Source organism: Triticum dicoccoides, chromosome 6B, assembly GCF_002162155.2.
Source record: "Triticum dicoccoides isolate Atlit2015 ecotype Zavitan chromosome 6B, WEW_v2.0, whole genome shotgun sequence".
In the NCBI taxonomy this organism is placed as follows: domain Eukaryota; kingdom Viridiplantae; phylum Streptophyta; class Magnoliopsida; order Poales; family Poaceae; genus Triticum; species Triticum dicoccoides.
Window position 1 is genome coordinate 718,574,285 of NC_041391.1, and position 27,031 is coordinate 718,601,315.

The 27,031-nt window shown below is 41.6% G+C and overlaps 1 protein-coding gene across 1 annotated transcript in view; it reads left to right on the forward strand.

Moving 5' to 3' along the window:
• The first annotated feature begins 2,649 nt into the window (after nt 1-2,649).
• The window catches only part of LOC119326310, a 29,284-nt gene continuing 4,902 nt past the window's right edge, over nt 2,650-27,031 (forward strand). Inside the window, exons 1-8 of the mRNA XM_037599989.1 lie at nt 2,650-2,888; nt 10,908-11,058; nt 11,159-11,417; nt 19,161-19,380; nt 19,470-19,590; nt 20,095-20,256; nt 20,795-21,247; nt 21,338-21,417. Coding sequence (XP_037455886.1) covers nt 10,909-11,058; nt 11,159-11,417; nt 19,161-19,380; nt 19,470-19,590; nt 20,095-20,256; nt 20,795-21,247; nt 21,338-21,417 — 1,445 coding nt within the window. The 5' untranslated portion in view covers nt 2,650-2,888; nt 10,908. The remainder of the gene's footprint in view (nt 2,889-10,907; nt 11,059-11,158; nt 11,418-19,160; nt 19,381-19,469; nt 19,591-20,094; nt 20,257-20,794; nt 21,248-21,337; nt 21,418-27,031) is intronic.

The following is a 27,031-nucleotide window of genomic DNA, read 5'->3' on the forward strand; positions in this document are numbered from 1 at the left end:
GCAAGGCTGACAATAAAAAGGCACATAAAAACAACCTTTGGATGACAAAGAAGACCGACGGTGCAGAAAACTATTAGATCCCTCGGTAGGGTACCTAGCGTAGCTGGAAGTCATAGATCGGAGGTCACACAGAGAATTTACCCAGGTTCGGACCTCCATAGTGATACCCTATATCTTGCTTGTGTTTGTCATAGATGGTGGGCATACCTCGAGCAAGGGATTACAGAGAGATGTATCAGTCTATCAAGAGTTGTTTCTATGGTAGTAAATGGGATTGAGAGCCCCATAGTCTCTGTTCGGAAATATAGTAAACAAAAATCGCCCTACAATTATCCAGAAAAAATATGAAGATACATTAACGGTTTGGATTTGATCGTGCCCACCTTTGAGTTGCAGCGAAAGAAGATGAGTCATTGTAGATCTTACTTGGAGTCCCTCGAACCATAGATGAATGATTCCGCGAACTGCTCATCAATATTCCCTCGAACGAAATACCGAAAGCACGACCTCTCTATGAGTTACAAGCGTACGGTCTTTACGATTCGGCGGCGCTTAGCCGTCCAGAGCTAATCGTTGCCGAAGAATTAGAGGGAGGAGATTAGAACCATACTCGACTTCTAATTATGAGGATTAGAGGATCCAGGTCAAGCTGTAATTAATCAACTAGGATCAATTAGAACTACAACTAGAGAACTAGAGGAGGCTCCAAAACTTATGTATCAAAAGTGCCAAAAGCCTCTACTATATACAGATTGGAGGAGGGGGCACCACAAGGGGAGGGAAACTCGGAAATCACTAATTGAGGAATGCTCCTTCCAAAGATCACTTTTCACTTCCCTAGTTGCGACAAGTGGTGCGCTGCATGCGCGCCACTTGTCACAACCCGGGAGTTTTCCCTTTTCTAATAGATCCGTTTATTCAAAATGTTTTCTCTTAAACCATGCGTCCAAATTTGAAGCCCTTTTGACCATTGGATTCCTCACATCGAGATCTTCAAAACTAGATATCATGTTGATAGTTTTCGATGAAATTTTTATTTAATGAAAAAAATTATGCCTCTTGCAGAAGGAACAAATAAAATAGAAAACATGTTATTTTTCGTTTCCGATAGGCATGGCCATGCCTCGCACGGAAGCAAAACCGTGCCTCTCGCAGAAGAAAAAAAACGTGTTTTCCCATTTTCGAGATGCACAAGCGTGCCTCTCGCGGAAGCAAAACCGTGCCTCTCACGGAAGGGGAAAAAAGAAAGAAATTTTTTTTTCATTTCCGAGAGGCACGGCCGTGCCTCTCGCGAAAGCAAACCGTGCCTCTCATAGAAGGAAAAGAATGTGTTTTTCCCCATTTTCGAGAAGCACAGACGTGCCTCTCACGGAAGCAAAACCGTGCCTCTCACGGAAGGGAAAAAAAGAAAGCACTTTTTTTTCATTTCCGAGAGGCATGGCCGTGCCTCTCGTGAAAGTAAATCCGTGCTTCTCGCGGAAGCAAAACCGTGCCTCTCGTGAAAGGAAAAAAATACGATTTTCACGCAAAAAAAAATCAAAAACCGAGATCCGTCATCTAGTCCCGGTTGCGAGTCGGGAAACATAGTTGCCGGTGAAAACCGAGTCGACGGCAGGCGATGGTGGCATTCTGCGCCGTTAGCTTCATGAAGACATCATCGTGTAACTACTGTCGACCCACTCGTGCTGCTTCGGGGGAAACCCTAGGCTCTTGTCTTCCAGATCGGACGATGGTGGCACTGCGGTATCGTTTCTCTCTTGGGAGCATCTTCTTCTTGCACGGAGGTGGAGCAGCGCTGGAAGCCAGTGACAGGAGGTGGAACGGCTTCGTCTTGCACGGAGCTTCGGTGGAGATGTCAAGTAATGCATGATCGACAGGTGCTATGCTATGTCATGCATGTTCGGCAGGTGCTACGCATGACAGATCTTCCATATTCTTCGCATCTGGATGAACGAACGCAGGGCAGTGGCGCCGTTGTGCTCCATGGTGGCGTCGACGGTTGGCCGGATTGGCAAGGATGATGCGGATCTCTCTCTTCTGTAGATGGGTCAGCGGTTCGATGATGATGACGGCTTCTAAAATGTGTGCATGTGGTGTACTCTTTAGATCTGCTGCACGGGTTGTTGGTTTCAATACGTTATGTGGATGAATCGGCGACAACACCGGTTTCAGATATGGGAAGTGAGAGCACTTCATATTGTCAAGTTTATAGGTGTGAGTGATGGCTTGATATATATTCTTGTCAGACATTTGTTGAATAATTAATAAAGATGATCATATTTATCGATTGATGCAGAGGCTGGGGTTTTAACCTCCGTTTCAAAAAAAAAAACGCATCCTAGATGCAGAGGGTAAATGCATGCATGCCAAAGAGAGGCTCTTGGTCGTCGCGCTGATGGGGCGAGGCAAGTTGGACATGTGGTGCTGCGGGTCACCGATGACAGTGAGACCGAGGATGCTGAAGCGTGGTGTTGATCCGTGGGGAACGAAACGGTCCCGTCTCCACGTATGATCGCTCTAGGAACGTTCCCATTTCGACTCGTCGCCATGTGCAGCATCAATAATTCAATATTCAACTTCACTGCTTGGCTGCTGCTGCTGGGAGGTTTCGTCGTCCAACCACAAGGCAACCGGACGGGTGGTTGAGTTGATTCATTCCAGTTAACACGGGTAATTGCCCCCATCTCCTCATTCATATATGAAGCCACCCTGATAGTTAGGTACGTAGGTCGTTGCAATCATTTTGAGGGCTTTGCTCCATCATCTCCTCTTGCCTGCCTTTTCTCCTGTACTTGGACCTTCGTTTTCCCTCTGAAGCACTGCTCGTTTGGGGTGCTCCATTGCCAAAGCAAGAGCAGCAGCAGCAGCTGGCGTTACACTTCATCCAGGTGAGTGCTCCAGCTCCATCTTAATTTGCTCAGTGCTTAATTTAGGAACCAGTCGGACTTTTAGTTTGTTGTCTGTACATGTTCTTTTGAACGATTTCTTCCCCAATGGCATCGGTACTCTCACCGGCGACATGTTCTTTGTCATGCGGTGCCACCACTTGATGTTGGTGCATCAACAGCTTGCTAATCCCCCCCATGCTCTCCCCTGATGATGATAATCCAGCCTCTGCAGTTAGGCTGCCAAAGTGCCCATGCCCATGTGGTACTGCACAACATGTCCATCCGCACACCTTCGATCACAGCCCGTATCTTGTCTTCAGGCAGATGGAATATTTTAAATAGTGAGCTATGCCATTTAGCGGTGGCTCAACTAGAAGCTATGAAAAGCTATAGTGGAGCTATAGCAAAGCTAAGTTCCATTTAGTGTTTTCCTTAAAATCATGAAATTTTGAAAAAGAATAAGCACACAATCAGTCATCATATATGATATATTCTATATACTTGACATATACAAATGTTGGGCTATTCGCACATCAAAACCCGAGCACCAATCGGGTGTCATAATTCAATAACCAAAGCTTTGCATTGTATATATCATAAACAAGAAGAAAAAATAACGCAGAATGATGGTTTTTTGTATAGCGGCTTAGCGGGCTAAATGACTCTAAATTTAGCACTATGACAAGAAATAGTAGGCTATTAGCGTCATTTCAAATTTAGCTATAGAGCTCTCAAAAGCTATGGATATAGCTATTTAAAACATTGGGCAGATCTGACAACAATTTTGCAATAGTCCTAGCGTCACGGATCATGCCTCCCTGTTGCTGTTGGGCACTATCTGGAGGTGGAGATACTCTATTTTACAATATTCCACCATTTGGCAGCTTAATTCATCCTATTAACGTTACCGATGAGCAGGCTGGTCAACACGCCGCTTTGAACCACCAACTTCACATGTATACAGCTCAGCAACGCAACTTGCCCGAATTGACTATTCCCCGTCTTAATAATGACAATGTAGTTTAATGCTCCTTGACGGAGTAGCCGGTATCCATCACATGCTCTTCAACGTGGCAATCAGTGTTTCTTACCCTTTCTCCTACTTGTATGTGTGAAACAGCAAAAGTGATTTGTGAATGAACTGTCTAATTCCATTGATTGAAGATTAGGGTATGTATACCCCATGTACTGACGTTTGATAAACTAGAGAACCAATCAAAGCATGGATTAACCGGATTTAATTAATTCTTAACTGGATGTTCTCCTTTTGAAAGCAATGCTTAGACTAGTCACAATGGGTAGTAACTTAGACTAGTAACATTTACTAGTCTATGTTCTTACCTCTATAGTGGGGAGTAACATACGTATGATGTTATGCAACACTTCATTTATTAGGTTGTAGACTCATCTTGTCTTGATATGTGTGATGTTACAGTAACTAGCTATGTTACCACATGCCTCTCTTTCCTCATTAATTACTCGCCACATCATGTTTTGCCTACAGATGTGTGATGTTACCACCTATCTTATTACCACTGACTGTGGGTAGTCTTACTAGCTTGGGTCTTTCTGAGCAGCAACCACAACCAATCAGCGAGGAAGGGTCTACACCATCCTCAAAGTTGACCAATAATGACAGTGATATGGTAGTATAATGCTCCTTAACGTGGTAATCAGTACCCATCCCATGTACACATCACCCACCCTTAAATGAAGCTTCTTGATGTTCAGAGACTAGCCTGTTTTGGTCTTGTTAATTGTATCTTGATTCGAGATTCAACAGCTGTGGAGCACACTTGCCCACATCTCTTGTAGCTTGACCCTATCTATTCATTTATATGAAGCAAATGGTAGTGGTTATGGGTCGGTTCAATCCCTTCTTCCCCTTTCTCCTACTTTGATCTTTTCTCTTTGAAGCAATACTAGCTTGGGTGTTCTGTGAGCACCAGCTAGCTAGCATCCGTAATCTTCTTCTAGTTAGTGCTCGATCAACACTTTTGGGAATCACTCAGCCATTCAGTTTTATAGTTTGTATGTATATGTTTTTCTGAGAGTTCTGCTTTAACATTTGGATCCAGGAAATATGGCATGTTTTTGCATCGGACGGTTATATAGCCTGGGTTCCACGTCCCCAAACAATTCATGATTCAAGGTTCTTGTTTTTACCATCATTCATTATTCAAGGGTTGTAGGACTTTATGATATCTCGCCCATTAGTCCATTATTCACGATGGCCTTGCTAACCCTAAATTGTTTTGTGTTTAAATGATGACATTGTAATCAATTAATTGTGAGAAATATATATCGAATGCTTTTGACCATTGCTCATTATTGTCTTTGTTCAAACAAATTGTTTTGATTTTCATGGTACAACTTCCTTATACTAATGGAGAAATTAATAACATCTTGGAAAATTTCATACTCCTAAGTTTGGTAATACCTATTACCTCCAACCACAAGGTAAAAGTGGATGGTCCACAATAGTTGGGAGCACCTTAGAATTTCTCTACTACCGAACAATCAGCTAGCAACACAACTTCACACATACAGCTCAGCAAGACACAACTTTCCCAAACTACAACCATAATTGAATATAGGAGTACATCGTTAGCATTGACTAATCCACCTCTACCCAATAATGACAAGATTTTCCACAAAGTCTAATGCTCATTAACGTTCTACTTGCTAGTCATCACACGGGTCACATGTACTCATCACCTCCATCAAACGTAGCAAATCAGGGTAGGAGGGAGTGAGGTCTGCATCATCCTCGGCATTGACTAATCCTTGTTTATACCAAATTAATCATTAATTTTAACTGTTTACTCCCTTTGGTTGGGTTTATAACTCGGGGATGGCTTTTAACACCTTCAATTTGACTAGTGAAACTGATGTTGTTAGTCACACATATTTTGTTAGTCCATTGATTGAAGGCTTAAAAGCTCATGCCGGACTTATAAACCCAACAGAATGGAGTATCATATATTCCAAATTATAATGTTGCCAGGCTTGCTTATTAATTTTTTTTGAGAAGGGGGAGTACCCTTAGCCTCTACATCAAGCAATGCAGACATCCATTTTTATAAAAAAAATAGAGCAAGAAAGTACGAAACTCGTCTCATGTGTGTAAACAAAAGCAAAAGATAAAACCAGATGCCACAAACAGAACAAATAGGACACGATGCCTAAACACATATCGTATTATTGTACCCCCATCCAAACATGTATGTAGCTCGTGCTACCATCTCCCAGCGGTTGCACCCAAAGGCCAGAAGCTCCCTAACTTCCACACGACTGAATAATGACAACCTACAGATCCACCAGACGCCCAAACGATAACCTGCAAAAAGTTTGTGATATTGGTTCGGTTAAAAACAACATCATTCTGACAGTTCCAGATAACGGAAAGTAATGCATGTTACTAGCTGCGTTGGGATTTCCCCCGAAGAGAAAGGTTGAAGCAATATAGTAGCGAATAGTATTTCCCTCGGTAGGGAACCAAGGTTATCGAACCAAAAGGAGAACCACACAAACACCCGCCAATAGTACCTGCATATATAAAAGCAAATACTTGCACCCAACGCGGGCAAGTATTAAATCTGGTAATGGTAGACAAATATATTGCAAAGTAAAATAAAAGAAAGAAAATTGCAGCAAGGTATCTTTGATTTTTATAATATGATTAACGTAGACCCGTGGGCCATAGTTTTCACTAGAGTCTTCTCTCTTATAAAAATAATATACAGTGGGTAGACGAATTACTGTTTGGCAATTGATACAAAAGCGCATAGTTATGACGACATGCATTCATGGCGTGATCATGTATATAAACATTACGTCCGTGACAAGTAGATCGACTCCTGCCTGCATCTACTACTATTACTTCATCAATCGACCACTATTCAACATGCATCTATGGTATTAAGTTCATGACAAACAAAGTAACATTTTAAGCAAGATGACATAATGTAGACATAATAAAACCAAGCAATATGATTAAACACCGTCGTTTTCCCTTTAGTAGCAACAATACAAATACGTCCCTCGCTACCCCTTCTGTCACGAGGTGAGGACATCACAAGATTGAACCTACTACTATGCACCACTTCCACTAATGATCAACTAATCAACTTGGCCAAAGAAAACACATAGATTGGAAGCATTACATAGCTATAACAATCACACATAATAAAGTTCAAAAAAGACTCAATTACTTTCATTGAATATTCCAACCATAAACCGACAATTCACCAGATCACAACAAACAAACCGTAAAAGAAGATTACATCGTATAGAACTTCGAGGAAATATTGTATTGAATATCAAAGAGAAAGAAGAATCCATCTAGCTAATCACTATGGACACATAGGTCTGTGGTGGACTACTCATACATCATCGGAGGTGCAACAAGGTTGATGTAGAAGCCCTCCGTGATCGATTCATTCCTCCTCCGGTAGAGTACCAGAAAAGGCCTGCAAATGGGATCGCAGAAGACCAGAAACTTGTGGCCGCGGAAAAATAGTTTCGGCTGGCTCTCTTTTGGTTTTGGGATTTATGGGAATTTATAGGCTTAGAATTAGGTCAAACGGATATACAATGGGCCCATAACCTCAGGTGGCGCACCCCCTGGGGGCGCGTCATGTGAGCTTGTGGCTCCCCCGTACATATTTTGGCCTCCTCCCGAAGTTTCTAGGGGCCCTTCTGGCTGAGGAAATACCACCGTAAAGTTTCATCATGTTTGGACTTTGTTTGTTATGGATTTTGTATAATAAAAAATATGCAGAAAACATCAACTAGCACTGGACACTGAGTTAATAGGTTAGTTCCTAAAAATCAAGATTGATAATATAATAACATGAAACAATCAAAAATTATGGATGCGTTGGTGACGTATCAATGCACAAACTCCCACATGAATTTGTGTTGTTATATTAGTCTTCAGCCCATTTAACCAGTTACCAAATGAATTGGAGATGCTACTCGGCGGTAAAAATTAAATAACACATGTATTCTTTGCCAAATAACCTGGCTAGTGGACATTTGAAAAAAAATGTTGAATCGTTTCCTATCCTCCCACCTTTCTTTTGCCAAGTTGTGCTTAGTAAAAAATCACTCTCTTGTGCACAAACAACATAAAGATCTTGATTTTTAACACACCTTAATTTTTCAAATATGGGTCGACCTAGGGATTTGTACAATATTAATGAAGTCGAATACATAGATTTGACTTAATACGCATGAAATTAAAAATTTCCGTCCGAATGTATTTGGCACATTAGATAGATTGACCTCCATCAACCTACACACAAAATGTAGCCAGCTATCCCATCATTCCCTCAGTAGTACATGTCTGCACTAAACGTTTAAGGGAAAATAACCTAGAATTGTACTCACAAAGGCGCTTTATGCTGCACAATATTTTAAAGCATTGTATACTGTAAGGCTAGACGCATCTCCACAACCAAGTATGCTCCCAGAATCTAGTTGTGCGACCTTCGCCAATGATAGATTTACTCATGTTAAAGAAAGTGATCCTTGTCTTCATCAACCTCTTTCAAAAAGGAGAATCATTCGGCCGTGCCATAACATGTGCTAGAGTTTTCGAATGTAGATAATTGTTACGCAATAATTATATCCACACCCCATCCTCATGTACCAAAAGCCGATATAACCATTTACTAAGTAGGAACTTGTTCTTTACTTTGAGATTTTCAATACCCAAACCTCCTTGGTATTTCGTTCTACTAAGAATGTCCCACTTATCCGGTTTGTACTTGGTTGTATTCTCATCATTTTGCCAAAAAAATCTCAACAGATAAAAATCTGAACTTTTATATACCCCTACGGATGCCTCAAAGAAAGATAATAGGAATATCGGCATGCTTGTAAGCACAGAATTAATAAGAATAAGCTGACCCTAAATGACATAAGCTTGCCCTTCCAAGATCTTAGCTTTTTCTAAAATCGATCTTCAATGAACATTCATTCTTTGTTGGTCAACTTCCAGTGATGAATTGGGATCCCTAGATAGCTAATTGACTAATATATCTTTTTTGGCCCTCTGTTCTCTCATATATGCAGCCTGATAGGTTGTCTCACTACTAGGAAAAGGGCTATAGATGGGATGAACACTAATGGCGCACTGTACATGTGGTGCGCCATTACTAAATACTAATGGCGCACCATGTGTTGGTGCGCCATTAGTGTGCAAATACTAATGGCGCACCACATCCCACGGTGCGCCATTAGTAAAAAAAAATTATTTATTTTTTCAAAACTACTAATGGCGCACCGTGGGAGTGGTGTGCCATTACTAGTTGAACTAGTAATGGCGCACCATCCCACGGTGCGCCATTGGTAATTTGGCCCAAACATTCCCCCGAATGCACACACCCCCTGTGGACCGCCCTTTCAGTTTCAAAAAAAAATAAAAGAAAATGATAGAAGTGTCAAAAAAATAAAAGAAAATAAGATTCCCATGTGATATGTGGTCTAGTTGTTAGCAAAATTTACAAACATGAATTTTTGACTTTTTTGCAAAATCTCTCGAGAATTTGTAAAAATGGGCATAACTTTTGCATACGAACTCGGATGAAAAAGTTTTTTATATGAAAAATCATCTACTCGAAAAGTTACATCCGAATTTAATCGGGGGAACCCCGTTAAACATTTTCAAAATCCTCAAAAACCTAACAGAAAAAAAGATACGGGGCTTTTAAGATCTGGAGAGGCAAAAAAATTCAAAAAAATTCAAACTTACGAATGGCGCACCTGCCCATGGTGCGCCATTACTATCTTCCCGCCTTCAAAATTCAAAATAAATCAAAAAAAAGTAAAAAAAATACTAATGGTGCACCTGCCCATGGTGCTCCATTAGTATCTTCCCGCCTTTAAAATTCAAAAAAAAAAGTAATGGCGCACCTGCCCACGGTGCGCCATTACTATGTTGTATATATGGCTGGGCGTGTCCTCTCCTCCTTACCTCTTCATTCTTCTCCTCCACTCCACCTGTCCTCCACTCCACCTCTCCTCCACTCCTCCACTCCATCTTCCCTTCTCTCTTCGACCATACGACCCTCCTCCTCTCCGGCCACCTCCTCCTCCTCCTCCTCTCCGGCGACCTCCTCCTCCCTCCTCTCCTCTCGTCTCCTCCCCTCCCCTCCCCTCACGGTTTCTTCTCCCTCCTCTCCGGTGAGCTCCTCCTCCCTCCTCTCCTCCCATCCCCTCATGGTTTCTCCTTCCTCCTCTCCGATGCTCCGGTGAACTCCTCTCCGGCGACGTCCTCCTCCTCTCCGGCGACGTAGGCGAGCGCCTCTGCGGTCACCTCCTCCTCCTCCTCTCCGGCGAACTCCTCTCCGGCAAACTCCTCTCCGGCAACAGAACACGGCAAAAGAACGTACAAGATCCAAAAACGGGAACAAAATTTGAAATAATATCGTGCAAAAACACGAGCAAAAAATGGGCAAAAAAATCGCGATCCAGATCCAAATTCAAAATTCAAAAATAGCAATGGCGCACGGTGGGGGTTAGACGGTGCGCCACTACTATTTTCCCGCCTTCAAAATTCAAAAATACTAATGGCGCACCGTGGCCTATACTAATGGCGCACCAGCGGCCTACACTAATGGCGCACCGTGGCCTATACTAATGGCGCACCAGTGGTGCGCCATTAGTATACCAGATACTAATGGCGCATCAGTGGTGCGCCATTAGTAAAAAATACTAGTGGCACTAATGGCGCACCAGTAGTGCGCCATTAGTAGGCAAAACTGGTGCGCCATTAGTAAGCCTTTTCCTAGTAGTGTTTGTCAATCCACTATCTTCTTGCCCCTCCATTTTTCGACAACCTAGAAGCTACCTATGACCATGCAGTTCTTCCATGCTAGAAGTGCGCAATCCAAATCTTTGTTGAATGGTTATTGAAAAATTAATCGGTCTCTCAGTTTCTATACAGTCTTTTGAAATTTATGTTTTGCATTGTATTTTTCCTTACATGGAAAGGTTTGCTTTATATTGTAGAATGAATAATATAGCAGAAATGGAAGCCTTGGAGCGCGTATTTAGTGATGCAAGTGCAAAGCCGATCAAACTATCATATGGACTTCTCGAAATTATTACGGAGAATTTTTCGAACGAAATTGGCCGTGGTGGGTTTGGAGTTGTTTACAAGGTATGATTTCTTCTCGACTATCTCCCAGATAATAATTTTTCACTTATGAAACTAGTAAAGCAAAATTCCTGGGCTGATGATAATACCGTGAGCAAAACAGGGATATCTACGAAATGGGGAGGTTGCTGTGAAGAAGCTCTCCAATCCGCATGCTTTGCCTGATAGGAAATTCCTGGATGAGATCACGTGTTTAAAAAAGGCAAAGCACATAAATATAGTAAGAATTCTGGGTTATTGTTCAGAAACGCAGGGGGAGTTGCTTGAAATCAATGAAAAACATATAATGGCAGAGATACAGAAAAAGTTGATCTGCTTTGAGTATGTTCCTAATGGAAACATTCAACACTATTTGAAACAAGGTATGGAGGGTACCAGTTGACATGTTCTTCTATTCTATTCTAAGCATATGGAAAATAGTTGTGCCAATTTTGATCCACCGATATTAGCATGTTGTGCATCCGGCGACTTCAGACGTGCGATCGAGTAGCATCGTTCACTCTAAGAGTCGCACGCACACACGCACACATGCACGCACGCACGCGCGCGCGCGTGCACACACACAATCAAATAGGATTAAACTCTATCTTTGTTGTTACAAGATAACTGGAGGTATTAGGTGTGGGTACTAAAGAAGGAAAATGTGGTATCTAGGATTTGGGCCTAATTCAATATGTGGCTTCCTTAACTATGTCATTATATCTCACTAGTCTGTGTAGCCATGACTCAATTCCCCCTTTATGATAGTATGTTGTGCACAACTCAATGAAATTATTAAGGCCAAAAGACCGAACCAGAAATGTGCTCTGAAGTTAAACTTCGTGTGGTAATTATTCTGTATGGTTGCCCATGTCATCTAAAACACTAGCATACACGATAACATCCCATCATTATTGCTAGACATGCGACTATAAGTAGCACATAATATCGACCAAGGGTTCACCAAAGCACATCTATCTACTCCTTATGATGTCTCATGATCTAGACGTGTATTAACCCATGGACTGAACAACTACAGTAACAAAAATAAACAACATGAGAAGAGTAAGAACTAGAGATTAATTAAAAATACCATTACAGAAATTTTTGCTGAAACCTTGATATGGTGATCAATGGACTCGTAAGTAACTTACTATGAGTGGTGATCCGAACAGCACTAAAAAGTGCCCCCACCATAAATGGAGAGTGATCAATTCTGCAAACCAACTTGAACATGTCAGTGGAAAAGATCCCAGCGCTAGCTAGGAGTCGACAACAAGGGTCACCAATAGTAGACCTCCGTCCTATTCCTCTCAATGTTAATCCTCTCTATGACAAGCCCGTCAGAACGGCCTGTTAGTTGAATGTTACCACTGACGGCCTCCTTGTAGCAACTCATCGATGGTACTTTCTATAGGTAAAATGAAAGAAATTAGCGACCAACGATCATAGAAGAGTGGATCGTGAGAGGTGATAGGTTGTCCCAGGTGGAGAAAATGCATGCATTTGTCTATGTTCCTCAAGAACTATATAGCAGTGCAGCCCCAGCAGCCCTCACATTCTGTTGGAAATATGAGCAATTTACCGAATGATTTTATTGACAGAAATACTAGATAAAGCATGACTAATATAGCAGAGATAAAACAAGTCATGCAGTTCGAGATAGAGAAGGTAAATAGCATATGTATATATGAACTAGATCCGAACACATCTAGAACAGACACTAGAACAAGAAGTTGTGACAGAGCCTCTAACCGAAAGAGTATGAGAACGTATGGAACGGGAGCAGATGCACCGGTCTTCGGGTCGGTGTCCTCGCCAGCCATGTCGTCGAGGAGGTTGTCGACGTCGAAGTCCGGGGCGTCCGTGACGAAGAAGTCAGTAGTCGCGCTGAGCGCTCCCCAAAAACCTTATCACCCTTCTTTCGTACAGGACTCAAAAGGTGTGGTTTCAGAGGCCTACTGTGTCTCTCTCAAGAGGAGCGACCTCTCTTATATAGGCACAGGAGAAGGAGGCGAACAGGCTGCGACGGCAGGTGAAGCAACAGAGGGAGACGACGGGAGGTGAAGCAACAGAGGGAGACGAAGTGAACAGACTTCAGCCGAAGAGGCGAGCTGTTCGGATTCAGTGTCCACTACAGAAAAACGTTTCAGCTCCCGCTTGACCTTTCATATACCCGTCATGCGTGGCAAAAATTTAGACATCGGCTCGGCTCATTCCCGCAACTCGCGGCGCGTCGTGACGAGACGTGGCGAGGCGGGCGACGGAGGAGGAGCGCGCGTGGATGTCCCTCTTGTTCTCATCCTCATACATGTGGAGAAAGAGCCTCCCTTATAAAGAGGTCCAACTCCCTCTAAACAAGCAATATGGGACTAAACTTTAGTTCCACCTCTTGCCTTGCATGAATGGGCTGCGTGGGCCTCTAGGATTTATTAGGAATTTCTTAAACTGCTATTGGGCTAGGCCCAAAATAGACAAAATTTCAGCAATCCCCCACCAGATCCCAGAGGCACACAAAATTTGCCTTTGGTTCCAAAACACTGTTTTATATACCGGTACTACAGTGGAAATTGTTAAGTTGAATTTCCACCTAGAACTCTATGCTACACTAGTAAGCAACTTGGACAGTGAACTATGCCTTGAACTGCAAGTTTTCTGTGAATCTAGCTTCACATAAAGCCTTGACCGATACGTGGCTACCGTGGGTCTTCCCCGCCGGTGGAGCTTATGCGTCATACTCCGAGGCCTTTCATGAGTTTACTAGAGAGAACCTGACTCTCATAGATTGCGACGTTTAACAATCAGACTCATATAGGTGCGTTCTTCAAAAGATGTTTTGCAGGACGACATCTCTGCTTCAATGAGCCACTTAGAACATATTAGGATATAAATCAATCTGCCATGCAGATTAGGAGAGTATTGCATCTTCATGGAGTGGTATTAATAGTAAGGATACTCTCCTCTCAGTTGACCAATAGCTTGTCTTCCACATCTAATTCACGGGATCTTCGATCACAAAGAATAGGTTACCACTGTGAACAACTCATATTGTAGGTCTCATACCCATCTCCCTAGATGCATTATCTATCACATTACGTGATAGACCCTTAGTAAAAGAATCTGCCAGATTCTTAGACGTTTGGATATAATCCAATGCAATAACTCTGGGGTTTTTCATTTTCCTGATAGACTTTAACCTTCTTTGAACGTGTCTTGATGACTTCATGTTATCCTTTGAGCTGCTCACTTTCGTGATCACAGTTTGATTGTCATAGTTCATAAGGACACCCGTTACAGGTTTCTCAACAACCGACAAGTCATTCAAGAGCCGATGAAGCCAATCTGCTTCGACCGTAGCTGTATCTAGTGTTGTGAGTTCTGTTTCCATTGTTGACCTCGTTAAGATGGTCTGCTTGCAAGACTTCCAAAAAACAGCGCCACCTCCATGAGTGAATACATATCCGCTCGTGGCCTTTATCTCATCAGCATTTGAGATCCAGTTTGAGTCACTATATGCTTCAAGCACCTTTGGGTGCCCAGTGTAGTGAATTCCATAATTCGCAGTGCCTTTCAAATAATGTAAGACTCTCTCTAGAGCTTTCCAATGCACATCTCTTGGTTTTGAGACAAACCAACTTAGTTTGCTAAAAGCAAAAGAGATGTCAGGTCTTCTAGCACTGGCTAAGTACATGAGCGAGCCAATAATCCGAGAATACTTCAATTGATCTCTAGCAATTCTTCGATTCTTTCGAAGCAGCACACTAGCATCATATGGTGTTGGAGAGGGCTTGCAGTCACTATAGCCAAAGCGACTCAAGATCGTTTCCACATAGTGAGATTGAAGCAATGTAATCCCACCATCATCGTCTCTCAACAACTTGATGTTCAGAATGACATCAACCACTCATAAATCCTTCATCTCAAAACAACGAGATAGGAAATCCTTGACCTCCTTAATAACATTCAGATTTGTTCCGAAAATCAATATATCGTCAACATACAAGCAAAGGATAACTCCCTCGCCCCCACCATGGTGATAGTACACACATTTGTCAGCTTGGTTTACAACAAAGCCAGCAGCTGACAAATGTGTGTACTATCACCATGGTGGGGTCAAGGATAACTCGCCTCCACCATGGCGATAGTACACACATTTGTCAGCTTGGTTTACAACAATGTGAGGTCAAGGATAACTCCCTCCTTAAAGTTCTTTCAAACTTCTCATGCCACTATTTGGGTGCTTGCTTGAGTCCATACAAAGACTTCAACAACTTGCACACTTTTCCTTCCTGACCATCTAGTACAAATCCATCTGGTTGTTCCATATAAATTTCCTTGTCCAACTCTCCATTTAGGAAAGCAGTCTTAACATCCATTTGATGAACGAGAAGACCATGTGAGGCAGCTAGTGAAAGTAGAACTCGAATAGTGGTCAGTCGAGCCACAGATGAGTAAGTATCAAAGAAGTCTTCACCTTCCTTTTGGGTATAACCCTTAGCCACGAGCAGAGCCTTGGACTTTTCAATAGTACCATCATTGTTGAGGAAATCGTTAACTGGTAACTGCTCGGTTGGCTAGCGAGTAGGGGATTAATATGCTAATCCGCAAGTTAATCGGCCATTTAATCAATTAATCGGACGATTTATCGGTTTATCGGCTACTCGATGACCCTACGAGTAGGGATTAATCGGCAAGTTAACTGGTTAATCGGATGAATTCTTGAACAGGGAGTACCATCAGGCCTAAGTTTCTTCTTGAATACCCATTTGCATCCTATAGGTTTGCACCCATAAGGACGATCAGTTATCTCCCAAGTTTCATTTGCCAAGATAGAATCCATCTCCCTACGAACCACTTCCTTCCAGTAGTCAGCATCTTCAGATGCATAGGCCTCTAAAATAGATCTGGGAGTGTCATCTAGGAGATACACAAGAAAATCATCACCAAAGGACTTTGCATTCCTCTGTGTCTTGCTCCTAGTAGGAACTTCATTGTTCTCCTCCACAGGACTTTCAAAGTGTTCCATCGAAATGGCAGGTTCGATAGTTGTAACTGGTTTCTGATTCGATGAACTAGGCATATCCTGATTAGATGAGGTAGTCATATCCTTCATGGGAAAGATATCTTCAGAGAAAGTCGCATCATTCGACTCCATGATCGTACCGACATGCATGTTAGGTACCTCAGATTTTACAACCAAGAATCTATAACCAATGCTATGAAAAGCATATCCCAGGAAAACACAATCCACAGTCTTTGGTCCAAGCTTGCGCTTCTTTGGAATTGGCACGTTGACTTTCACCAAACAACCCCAGGTTGGTAGATAAGAGAGTTTTAATCTTTTCTTCTCCCATTCCTCGAATGGAGTTATCTCTTTATTCCTTGTGGGAACTCGGTTTAGGACGTGGCATGCAGTCAATATCGCCTCCCCCCACCATGCCTTGGAGAGACCTGATGTGTCTAACATGGCGTTAACCAAATCTGTTAGAGTACGGTTCTTTCTTTCTGCCACCCCATTTGACTGAGGTCAATAGGGAGGCGTCCTCTCATGGATTATACCATGTTCTGCACAAAAAGCATCAAATTCATTGGAAAAATACTCTCCACCACGGTCGGACCTAAGCCTCTTGATTTTCTGATCAAGTTGGTTTTCCACTTTAGCTTTATAGATCTTGAAAAAGTTCAAAGCCTCATCCTTAGATTTTAGAAGATACACACGATAGTATCTAGTGGAGTCGTCAATTAACGTCATGAAATATTTCTTTCCACCTTTTGTCAAAACACCATTCATTTCACATAGATATGAATGTATGAGCTCTAGTGGTGCAAGATTTCTCGTTTCCGCAGTCGTGTGAGACATACGAGGTTGCTTAGCTTGCACACAAACTTGACACTTAGATCCCTTGACAGTGGTGAAAGTAGGGATTAAGTTCAACTTCGCTAGTCGCGACATGCAACCAAAGTTAACATGACAAAGACGTGAATGCCACACATTTGATTCACTATTGTTGCAAACATGATTAACAACTTTATTGCAAACGTCTGTCAAGGATAAATGAAATAGGCCTCCTGACTCATAGCCTTTACCAACAAAGGTTCCATACTTGAATATTACAAATTTATTCGACTCAAAGACAAGCTTATAGCCATCTCTACACAGAAGAGATCCGCTAACAAGATTTTTATTGACGGAGGGGACATAATCCACGTTCTCCAGCTGCACGATCTTCCCCGAAGTAAACTTCAGATCGACCGTGCCAACACCACGAACAGAAGCACTTGAACTGTTGCCCATCAGCACGATTGAAGTCCCCGCGGTCTGATAAGACGAAAACATGGAAATATCACCGCATAGATGCACATTAGCACCCGTGTCAATCAACCAATCAGGAGAATGACATACTGAAAGAATAGTGGGAAATATACCATACCCAACATCCTTCATTTCAGTGTCTCCAATGACAACATTAGCGGTCTTGCCGCCTTTCCCAGGATGACGCTTATCATAGCGATTAGGGCAACTAGGAGCCCAATGATAAGGATCCCCACACACATGACAAACACCTTTATTCTTGTCATTCTTCTTTTTGAAGTTCGTGTGTTGCATAGCCTTGTTCTTCCCATCAAACTTTGCTTTACCATCAAACTTGCCCTTGTTCTTGAACTTGTGGGACTGGAAGTTCTTCTTCTGTACCAGATTGGCACTAGATCCTCCCTCAATACGTCGAGCACGTGTGTACTTTGCTCTCACCTTTTCTTCCACATCAAGAGTGCCAATGAGATCCGGGACGGAAAACTCCTGTCTCTTATGCTTCAGTAAGGTAGCAAAGTTCCTCCACGAAGGAGGAAGCTTAGTGATGATACCTCCGGCAACAAACTTGTCCGGTAGCATACAACTGAAGTGCTCAAGTTCTCTAGCAAATGACTGTATCTCATGAGCTTGCTCAACCACGGAGCGCTCGTCAGTCATCCTGTAATCATATAATTGCTCCATGATGTACAGCTCAGTGTCAGCATCCGAGACCCCAAACTTGGCCTCGAGTGCACCCCACATATCTTTTCCATTATCAATTGACGCATAAGCATCAACTATGTTCTCACCAAGAACACTCAAGAGAGCAGCCTTAAACAGAGTATCCATTTTCTGAAAAGCTTGTGCCTGTTGAGCATCAAGCTCTCCTTCAGATTTGCCAAGAGTGGCGTCATAGCAACTCATTTTTTGAAACTATAAGACTGCTACCACGCACCACCTCTTATAGTGGATACCCTCAAACATAGTAGGTCTCATGGAAGCAACAAAACCACTCGGGGTAAATTGCCTATAATAAGGTTTTTGGATTGTTGTAAATATGAGCAATTTATCGAATGATTTTATTGACAGAAATACTAGATAAAGCATGACTAATATAGCAGAGATAAAACAAGTCATGCAATTCGATAGAGAGAAGGTAAATAGCATATGTATATATGAATTAGAACCGAACACATCTAGAATAGACACTAGAATAAGAAGTTGTGACAGAACCTCTAACAGAAAGAGTATGGGAACGTACGGAACGGGAGCAGATGCACCGGTCTTGGGGTCGGTGTCCTTTCCAGCCATGTCGTCGAGGAGGTTGTCGACGTCGGGGAAGAAGTCGTCGTTGGCGAAGTAGTCGTCGGAGTCCGGGGTGTCCGTGATGAAGAAGTCGGTAGTCGCGCTGAGCGCTCCCCAAAAATCTTATCACCCTTCTCCCGTACAGGACTCAAAAGGTGTGGTTTCAGAGGCCTACTATCCCGACCTGCGGTGCACGCCGCAAGTTGGGATGGGGAAGATCGTAGCAGCAGCGCAGTGCTCAGGAGAGGAGCGACCTCATCTTTAGGCGGTATACCAAAAGAAAGTGAATATCAACCACTAGTCATCTGTATGGGGATGATGGTGGGTAGGGTAGTAGTAAATATGGGGGGTGGGGGAGGGGAATCCCGGGAGAAAGCAATACATTTGATTCATACTTGTGGTGTCATGAATACTAGATGACACATGACCTCTTCTCAAGCTTGATAAAAAAATCGTGGAGATTATCTTGATCAATTTATGTTGCAAGACATGTGGACAGGAATAAAGAATCTTGTGCTTGCTTTTGCAGAGAGACATCATGGAGACGATTGGCATGTACGCTACCAAATGATTGTAGGGATTTGTCAAGGGCTGCACTATCTGCATGAGAAATACATTAATCACTTGGATTTGAAACCTGAAAATGTTTTGTTGGATGCTGATATGAAGCCAAAAGTTACAGATTTTGGTTTGTCAAGATGCCTAGATCAAGGACAATCTATTATTACACAAAACATACTTGGAACACCGTAAGTTAAGGCGGTCTCCTGACAATCCCTGGTCATTAGCTTTTTTCATGCAGTGATACTTGAAATGAACTAACACACTACCGATGCAGGCGGTATATTGCACCAGAAATCATAGACAAAGGAGAAATATCATTTAAGTCTGACATTTACGCTTTTGGTATTATTACCATAGAATTATTAACAGGGATCAGCAAAGCAAATCTTGACAATGTAAGGATGATTTAACTTTGCCTTCTAGTTGGCTTTTTTTAACTATGTCAAAATTTTACTTATTCATACTACAGTTATATACAAATTTGTAGTAAATTTTATTTTTGACCACCTGGTTGTGACTTTCTAACAACTTCTATCACATTTTTAAAATATTTAGTCCACACCCTGTGTATTGTGAGAAACTATTTTACTAAAACAAGTCAAGTGGGACCAAGCTTTTTAGCTTTGATAATCCTTCTTACTACTTTAGTTTTGTATTTAAGGTAACCCTCATTTAGTGTCTTTTGAGAGAAAAGTTATGAGATATGGTTGCTCTACCATCTATCCTCATTAAATATGGTGTCACATCAGTATTTTTACCTATGAAACCGTGGTAAGATACTACTCCCTCCATCGGTATATATAGTGGTCAAGTGAAAGTGAATATGGCATATTTTCTTGATGTCGTACTATTTGGGAAAGTGCTACCATCATTCCGTCATGTTTAAACCTGATTTGCAGTGGGATAAATTATTAGACATGGACTGTCCACGAATGAGGAGGTGCATTGAAATCGCTCGAAAGTGCACCGACCCTGACAAACGCGAAAGACCCACCGCACGTGAAGTAATCCGTGACCTGGACGAGCTGGAGAGCATGGTTCCATGGTCCTCCATGAACCAGGTATGTAATTAAGATTGACCTGGGCGAGCTGTTTAAGAATTCTTCACGTTCAGTTCACACTTCACACATGCATCCCTGGCCGCGCAGTCAACCAGGGAATGTATCTAGTGCACCGGGGCAATCGGTGCTGCCGGTGCACCGATCCCCCGTTACACATTCAAAAATGTTTAAAAAAAATCCATAAAATTTTACGGCATTGGCACAACATCAATGTATGTTGTCATAAAAATTCAAACCAAAATTTGAAACATTGCTCGAGATACAAAATGATAAATTTGACACTGAATAGTACATAACACAGGTTGGGCTTCAGTTTTGGCCCATTAGCATATTTATGTCAAATTTGTCATTTTTGTATCTTGAGTGATGTTTTGAATTTTGATTCAAATTTTTGTGACAACTTATATTGATGTTGTGTCAATGCACTAATTTTTTTTCGAACATTTTTGAGTGTGCAACGGAGTCCGGTGCACCGGTAGCACAAATTGCCCCGGTTCACCCGATACATTCCCCAGTCAACCAAGATGTATAAACGCAGGTCACCCCCACTGTTGTCCCTGGAAATGAGGTACTCGATGTGTACCCGCTGGAGCTCAGGTTTCCCTTCGTGCCAAACAAGGAGATGCGTTGCCACTTGACCACGACCACCAAGACAGATTGTTTTGTCTTCTGTATGCTCGTACCTGGAGTTCCGGATAGATACTCGGGTGACTTGGTAGGCATTGTACCTGGAATGTGCACTTCCGTTACCCCAGTAGTAAGGCAGGCGGAAGAGGAGCTTCCCTCAGGCACGGACGAGTTGGAGGTACTGTTCTGGCTCACAGGGTGCAATGATCCCGACAAACTCGCACTTCAGCTATCAGCATTATCAGTGTACCCTGGTTCGCCCTCTCAATATGAATTAAAGGCGGCATTCCATGAGCTTGGGTGGGAGCTACACCGGACGACGTTGACAGCGGTCGTCGTCGCCCCCGAGGATGATGATCTAGCTGTGAGTATATGCCATGCATGCATATGTTGCTATCTTATTAGCTAGATTTTATTAAGTATTATTTAATTATTAATTATGTCATTATATCAGCTAGTGGTGAATACTCCGTGCAAAGAAGAAGAATTTTTTTATTCTATCGATTGCATGGATGTGCATCCTACGGAGCCCTGGTGAGTAATTGTTCTACATACGTGGAATATACATATACTTCACCCCCCCCCCCTCCCCCTCTTCAAGCCATTCACGTATTTTTAGATCCTCAAGTTGACAATTTTATAAAAAGAAATCTCAAATTGACCAATAAAACATGGATTATGTCATAAAAAATATATTATCGAATTTATATTTGAAATAATGGTATAAATTTTATGTCATAACCTATATTTCGTATTGAATATTTTACCATTCTTTGGAACTAGCATTTGTGAGGGCACCATCTTTAATTTGTTGTGCTTTGTAAAATAATTTTATTTTTATATAGACTCCAAAAACATGAAATTTCAAATTACTTGGTTCTATAGCCACCGTGAAGTTATGTTAGGTAAAATATCAACTATGGTCAAAAGAATCTAGCGATACCACCAAATTCTTCCAATAAATTAGTTGCGTCGTCATATGTTCGGATAATATTTTTATTCACATGACTAACAAAGCAGAGGAAAAAAAAACTACGATTGCAGCACATGCAATTAATCTTAAAGAATTCAAAACGAATATCAAACACAAATGTGTATTTGATTACTTCATGGGCCGGAAACACATATGAACTCATGAGCTGAAATGTGTTTTCCAAAATGCTTGACTCAGAGGAAACTTTCCCTTTAAGTTAATAATAGTGATAAAAATAATAATTCTTAAGATTCAAGTCCTATGTATTGGACAATCTCAATAGAAAACTTTTGTCGGAACAAATATTGTTCAAAACACTTTTGATATTACCCTCGTTACAAGTCCACTTATATATACGGTGGCGCTAAAGTGAGCCTGAGCGCAAAAGCGCTAATCCTACGCTCCAGCCAGTGCCACTCAACCGAACCAACTAATCATTTTCCACCTCCTAGTAAAATCCTTCACACAAAAAAGTAACGAGATTAAATTTGTTACCGGGTGCATGTACCTCTCTCCATGTCAAGCCGTACAAGCTATTTACGTGATGCCTTCTAGTAAAATCCTTGTCAAACATAGTCAAATGAATAAATTCGTTACCGAATGCATGCACAGTACCCCACCCCGCCCCGTGCTACTTATTCACCGTAATAACTTGTAGTAAAATCCCTGGCAAATATAGTAAGAAATAAAATACTTTGCCAACTGCATGCATCAATACTCATTCCCACCACTTACTAGCTATTCAATTAATTATTCCTAGTAAAATCCTTCACAAACATAGTAATAGAATTATTATTTTTACTGTCACTATGCACCAAACCCACCACGCTCACACTAGCTATTCATCCTAATGCCTCCTACTAAAATCCCTGTAAAACGTAGTAACTAAATTTTTACAAAATTTACTAGAAGCATGCACCGGGTTTTCCATTACTGCAATCTCTTTCCTAGTTACGCTCAAATTTAAAGATTTAATTTGGTTACTAGCTGCAGCAATGTTCACATGGTAATCAAACCTAGAAAATATAGTAACTGGTTTAAGTTTGTTACTGGATGCGTGCAACAGATAATTGCATCGCCAACATCTTCCTTTACTATATGCATCACGGAACTAAACATGGTAATAAACCTTGAAAATATAGTAACTGCTTTAATTTTTTACTAGATGCATACAGTGGTTCACCGGCTCGCCACCATTTTACTTTACTACTATATGAGTGACTCAAAGTACACATAGTAATCAACCATGTAAGAGATAGTAACACAATTAATTTGGTTACTGGCCGCATGCAGCAGTTCACCGCCCACAATCATTTTCTTTTACTAGTAGTAACGAATCATGCAAAACACAGTAACATAATTAATTTTTTTACTGGTCGCATGCAACAGTTCACTGCCCATCCTTTCGTAGGCTACGGGGCGGAGAGATGTGCATGGAAGGTAGTAACCTGTCGCCCGACGTCCTGATTCATAGGTCATTAATTGTTTGTAGTAATATACTCCCTCCGTCTCAAAATTCTTGTCTTAGATTTATCTAGATATGGATGTATCTAACACTAAAACTTAACTAGATACATTCATATTTAGACAAATTTAAGACAAGAATTTTGGGACGAAGGGAATAGATAGAAGAGATGGTAATGGATGATAATTGTTTACCAAGCAATAAGATGGTTCGATTCCTTGGCCTGGTAAACATAGTAAATCCATTCCATTATGTAGTAATGAATTACTACATGCTACTAATTGTTAGCAGTAAAAATGGTGGAGTGGATGGTAATAATGAAACAAATTGTTTTACCAACGAACAAATTAGACTACCCATAGTGGGAGTAACATATCTAGATAAAATAGATGATGTGGCAAACAATTAATAAAGAAAGAGAGGCATGTAGTAACATAGCTAGCGAAAGTGCTATTGTGAGCTCGAGCTCACAGGCACCCTTTGCTACAGTACAAACAAAAAAATATTTAAAAAGTTCAAAAAAATCTGAATTTTTTTGGCAACAAAATTGACATATTTTTCACATGCGTACAAATTTTCATGACAAAATGACATTCATGCAGGTCTCAGCAAAAAAAAAACAAAATCGATGCTCCAAAATGCTTCCAAAAACAGTTTTTTTGGAGCATGATTTTGTTTTTTTTGCTGACACCTCCACAAATGTCATTTCATCACGAAAATTGGCACGCATGTAGAAAAAACATCAAAGTTTCTTGACAAAAAAATTCAGATTTTTTTGAATTTTTTTACTATTTTTTCGGATTTTACTGTTCATCCGGGATCACTGGTGCCCGGGATCAATTCCTCCGCGTCCCATAGCTAGTTACTAGTCCTATGAGTAACATCACACATACCAAGACTAGATGAGTCTATAACCTAATAAATGAAGTGTTGCATGACACTACACATATGTTACTACTCATTGTAGGTAGTAACATAGACTAATAACATATGTATGTTACTAGTCTAAGTTACTCTCTACTGTGGCTAGTCAGAGATGCTTCAATCCTGGCGTGCATGGTAAACGTAGTAAAACTAGGCTCCTATGTAGTAACGCATTACTGCATGTGCCTATTGTTGAAACATACACGACCCTGCTCTCTTAACGCATTACTTCATTCTATTATGTAGTAACAAATTACTACATGCTCATTAATTGCTAGCAGTAAAAAGGAGTAAATTGTTTTACCAACGAACGAATTACAGATGCTTCAATCCTAATGCATGGTAAATGTATTACTGCTAAGAGTAACGCATGGACCAGAATGTAGTAATTATTTTTCATGAAGAAATGGGAACTGGCAAAGCGAGTTGACCAGTATTGCGTCGGTTGTGTATAATGCCTCTGAAATGTGTATGCTAAGTTAGCGCGTATTCTGGCCGGTTGGATCGAACTGGCCGGAGCGTACGCTAAGAAGGAATGTGCACAAGCTGTGTGTGTGTGTGTGTGTGTGTGTAGAACATACCACATGCAACCACCTTTGTTAAAAATGCATGAAAATATCTATGATTTGGTTCCCGCCCTTGAGTCAGAAGACAAACGTAAACTAAATAAGCTCGACTTGGGTTGATCTAATGGGATCTGCTGAACGCAGTTTACAACCAATAGCACTATAAAGTGTCCACCCAATCCCACCACATAAAAATCCTATTTATATAGAACAATGAGACTGCAAAAGTGATCAACTATGAAGCGTGCCGTATAGAGCGAGCAAATCTGACAACAACGGTGTTATCAACGCGATAATTGAGGTAGCAACCAACATTGGCCATAGGAAGTGAATCAGCGTCATGCATCCTCTTCAAATATTTATTTTAGTCTTGAAATGCAACAATAAGAAAGAATAATAAAAAGAGAAGGGGTTTGAGCAGGAGCAATTGGAACTGACCCATATGTATCCATGCAATAATTCTAAACTGTCATTCTTGGTGATGCTAACGATGGTGGTGTTTCCATCCATGCAGAAATCATTCTAATGCCAAAAATAAAAGGTGTGTGGATTCCAAATTAACCATGTGAGGAAACAAACAAAAACATTAAATTAATTACAAAGTTTTCCCTATACATTTGTGCACATGATTTTGGTTCCACCTTTAGATAAATATTTTTTCTTTTAAAAAACTGGTTTTTATGATTTACTAATTTATCAAATTTTAGTGTTGACAGACGAACAAATCAAATGAAGCAGATAGAAATTTACCTTCATAGAAGGAAAAATTAAAAAAAAAAAAAACAGAATCAAAAACGGTGTACCGATTTGTTAAATTTCAGAGCTGCCATTTAGAAAGAACAAACCAAATGAAGCACCTAGAAATGGCTAACTCAAATTACCTTCTTACAAAGAAGACTGAAACCGTTTGCACATTTCACGATGATAGCACACATTAAGTTTCCTAATTCCTCAAAGTCTAAAACCAATGAGCATAGCAGAAACAATTACAAATTTCTTCCCCTAATTTTGAACCTGATTTAATGCTTGCCTAGGTATAAAGTTGCACAAATTAATTAATAGCGGCAACAAACCGGTACACCTTCTATATCCTCTCAGATAAATGGTAGATTCCCACATTGATCCGTGCCGCTTCTAGCCTTACATCTATAAAATAGATCACTTTTATTGAGTCTGCTGCCTTTTTGGTTGTCCACTTGGATTTTTTTTCTTACAGAACCTTGGGGACCGTGATAAGATTTGAAGATCACTAAGACTTGATTCTGCATTATTTGATTTATAAGATTGTACATAGGAATGATAAATCACGCTTATAATATCACAACAAAAAAAGGTCAACGATGACGTGAATCCGGTAGAAAGGGATAGCAAGCTGAAGCTATTTAAATATGTTGTCAAAATAAATTTTGTATATGTAATGCATGAAGCCACGAACAACCTCCACGTAAAACTACGACAATTAGATATACATGAGTGACCACTTAATTGATATTTGAAATTATTGTGATGTTAATTTCATGGCCCCGTGAAAGTATGAAAACCTTAATTTGCCTATAAAACATTTGGGTATATACATAATAGCCTTGGGAGGGTTGGACTTATTAGAGCAAATACAGCCGCGTCCCCAAGAGCCCCCCGGGCCATTTTTTAGGGCCGACGCCGAAAAAATGGTCCAACCGCGTCCCCAGAAGCCCAATTTTCGTCGGATCGGGCAGAAACTGGCGCCGGCGGATTCAGACCGAACCCGGCGCATGGGACGCCCAGGGGCGCCGGGGGAATTAATTTTCGCGCAAAGGAACGGAGGGCCCGCCGAGTCAGCGACCCCCACGCAACGTCGTCCTCATCGCCTTGGTTTCCCGCGGGGAATCCATGCCAAGGCTGCCGCCGGTCAGCCTTCTATTGATTCCTCCCGGGCGGGCAGAGCGGCGACACGCCCCCTCCTGCCCACGCGTACACACGTTTGCGGCCCTCCGACGCTATAAAAGCCGCCCCCCTCCCTGGCCGGTGGACGCACCCGCCCGCAGCACCATCCTCTCTCGCCGCTGACGCCCTCTCTTCCCCTCTCTCCCCGTCTAGCCACCGCGTGCACGCTGTCGATGGGTGAACGGTTGCCCGGCAATGGGGCTGCGGCCAACGGCTTCGGCCGCCGTTCTGAGCACGAGTCAGAAGCCCACCTCCTCCACGAAGCGAATTACCCGGCGCCGTCGGCATGCGCGCGCC